This window comes from Olea europaea, unplaced genomic scaffold (genome assembly GCF_002742605.1).
Source record: "Olea europaea var. sylvestris unplaced genomic scaffold, O_europaea_v1 scaffold21027, whole genome shotgun sequence".
NCBI lineage: Eukaryota > Viridiplantae > Streptophyta > Magnoliopsida > Lamiales > Oleaceae > Olea > Olea europaea.
The window spans coordinates 1-1877 of record NW_019238968.1 but is presented as its reverse complement, the minus strand read 5'-3'; the positions used below and the strand labels follow the sequence as shown (position 1 = coordinate 1877).

General features: G+C 35.7%; 1 protein-coding gene across 1 annotated transcript; it reads left to right on the top strand.

Moving 5' to 3' along the window:
• The first annotated feature begins 142 nt into the window (after window positions 1-142).
• Window positions 143-1683, top strand: LOC111380175 (two-component response regulator-like APRR1). The gene is made up of 3 exons (XM_023003663.1): window positions 143-311; window positions 1056-1217; window positions 1312-1683. Exons 1-3 carry the CDS (start codon window positions 176-178, stop codon window positions 1446-1448), a joined length of 435 nt encoding a protein of 144 aa, XP_022859431.1. The 5' UTR covers window positions 143-175; the 3' UTR covers window positions 1449-1683.
• The last annotated feature ends 194 nt before the right edge of the window (window positions 1684-1877 follow it).

Sequence of the window (1877 nt, the reverse complement as noted above, 5' to 3'; positions counted from 1 at the left end):
TTAGGCTTGCCCTTAGAATTTGGTAAACCAACCTATTTATTGGACGGACTGGATATGAATTTAATCAAGATATTTTCCCAACATACATGTGGGGTTGTTGGGAATACAAAACATTATAAAATTTGTAGGGCAGTTCATAGTTTTCCGCTAAAAGGATTTGAATTTTCCAAGCAAAATGGACAAGGGGACGGGCACCACCATCAAAGTTCATCATCATATTGACAGAAGCAAAGTTAGAATTTTACTGTGCGACTTCAATGCAGAAAGTTGTCAACAAATACTGGCCCTTCTTTGCCAATGTTCTTACAAGGGTAATAATGTTTCTATTGCAATTTTATGTTCTTCTTTCGATTTTTTACTTGTCTCCCGAAAATGCTACAGTGGTAAGTGATGTGTGTGCTATATATATTAGTGCCGGGAAAGTGAGGACAAGTACTGTTATAACAGCAAGGCGTATTCTAATAAATTTGGGGTTGACTACATAAATTCCATTTTATAGTCGCCTTAGTTTTGGTCTGCCCCTCACTACGAAAATACCCTCACTCTATTTACAATATACAACTTGCCAAAAATGTGTATTTTGATGTAAATGCAAACACCCCGCGAAGAAAAATCTTTCGTAGTTTAGACGAATATCTTAAAACAAAATATTTGGTGCACATTCTCCTATGTTTCTTCTTAGGAGGGGGAAAAATGCTTTATGGTCACGTCTACCATGCAGCATACCTCCTTTTCTTTCTTGATATTGTCCGGTGGCATATAGTCGATGTTACCTATATGAAATGAATTATTGTTGCCCTCCAGGGCATAGCCCTGTGGTGCAAAGGATAGGAATGAGGTTATCTCACGCCTTGTTGGCAGCAGTAGTGTGAGAGTTCGATTCCTAAGACATAAAATTGGACTCATTGAAGACACAGTGTACAGACAGCTCTTGTTCCCTGACTTGTTGGGGCACATCCCACGATTTACTTCCCTCACAAAGCTCTAGGGGCAGGGCGGTGGGGCCCTCAAGATTGGGGTTCAACCTTTATTGAATTATTGTTGATGTTTTGCAGCAGCTGCAGTGTGGTCAGAGAGAGAAATCTTTGATGTCTTAAACTCTGAAGGACCTCGTACTGATATTATACTTGCTGAGGTTAATCTTATTATGTCCAATGATGCACATCTGTTAAGGTATATCATGTCTAATGAAGACTTGCAAAATATTCCACTTATAAGTAAGTTTCTCTTCCAAAATCAAGTTAATCTTTTGCAAAAATAATTGAAAAAACTTGAAAATTAACTATTTTCTGTTTTTTCATTTTCCAAAAGTCTTGACAACAGAGGATCACGATCAGGTTTCTGTTACGCTAAAGGGATTGAGACTTGGAGCTGTGGACTATCTTGTGAAGCCTTTACATACTAATGAGATATCGAGTTTGTGGATGCACGTTCAAAATCTTGGCTAGTTGAAATGTAGTACAGAGTCAAAGAAATGTCGTAATGAACTGAAATAAGATATTGAAAATGAATATGGTAACGAATTGAAATTATAGTGGTAATCAACGATTCTTGTAATCGAATTCAGATTATATATGCTGTCAATTGTGACATGCACAATGCAACCGAAAGCTACAAGTTGACTTCCATGTAAACTACTTCCAGTGTAGCATACGTTGAAATTTGAATGTAAATTATAATTTTCGGTAATCAGGTGTGGATAAAAATGACATAAAAAACCGTTATGGATATAATTGTTATAATGAGCAACGATTAAGAACTTTAAATGCAACTAAAATGTGGTGTAAGAAATATAAATTGTGGTGTGAATATAATTACACATTTATAAATTATCTTCAAAATATTATTTTTAGAACAACTTGTAATGTTCTAAAATA

Bases quoted from the DNA above. Each gene is read 5' to 3' on its own strand.
- LOC111380175 (XM_023003663.1), top strand. From the start codon at position 176: ATGGACAAGGGGACGGGCACCACCATCAAAGTTCATCATCATATTGAC. The intron at 312-1,055 runs GTAATAATGTTT...GATGTTTTGCAG, and splicing joins TTGCCAATGTTCTTACAAGG to CAGCTGCAGTGTGGTCAGAG. The intron at 1,218-1,311 runs GTAAGTTTCTCT...ATTTTCCAAAAG, and splicing joins GCAAAATATTCCACTTATAA to TCTTGACAACAGAGGATCAC.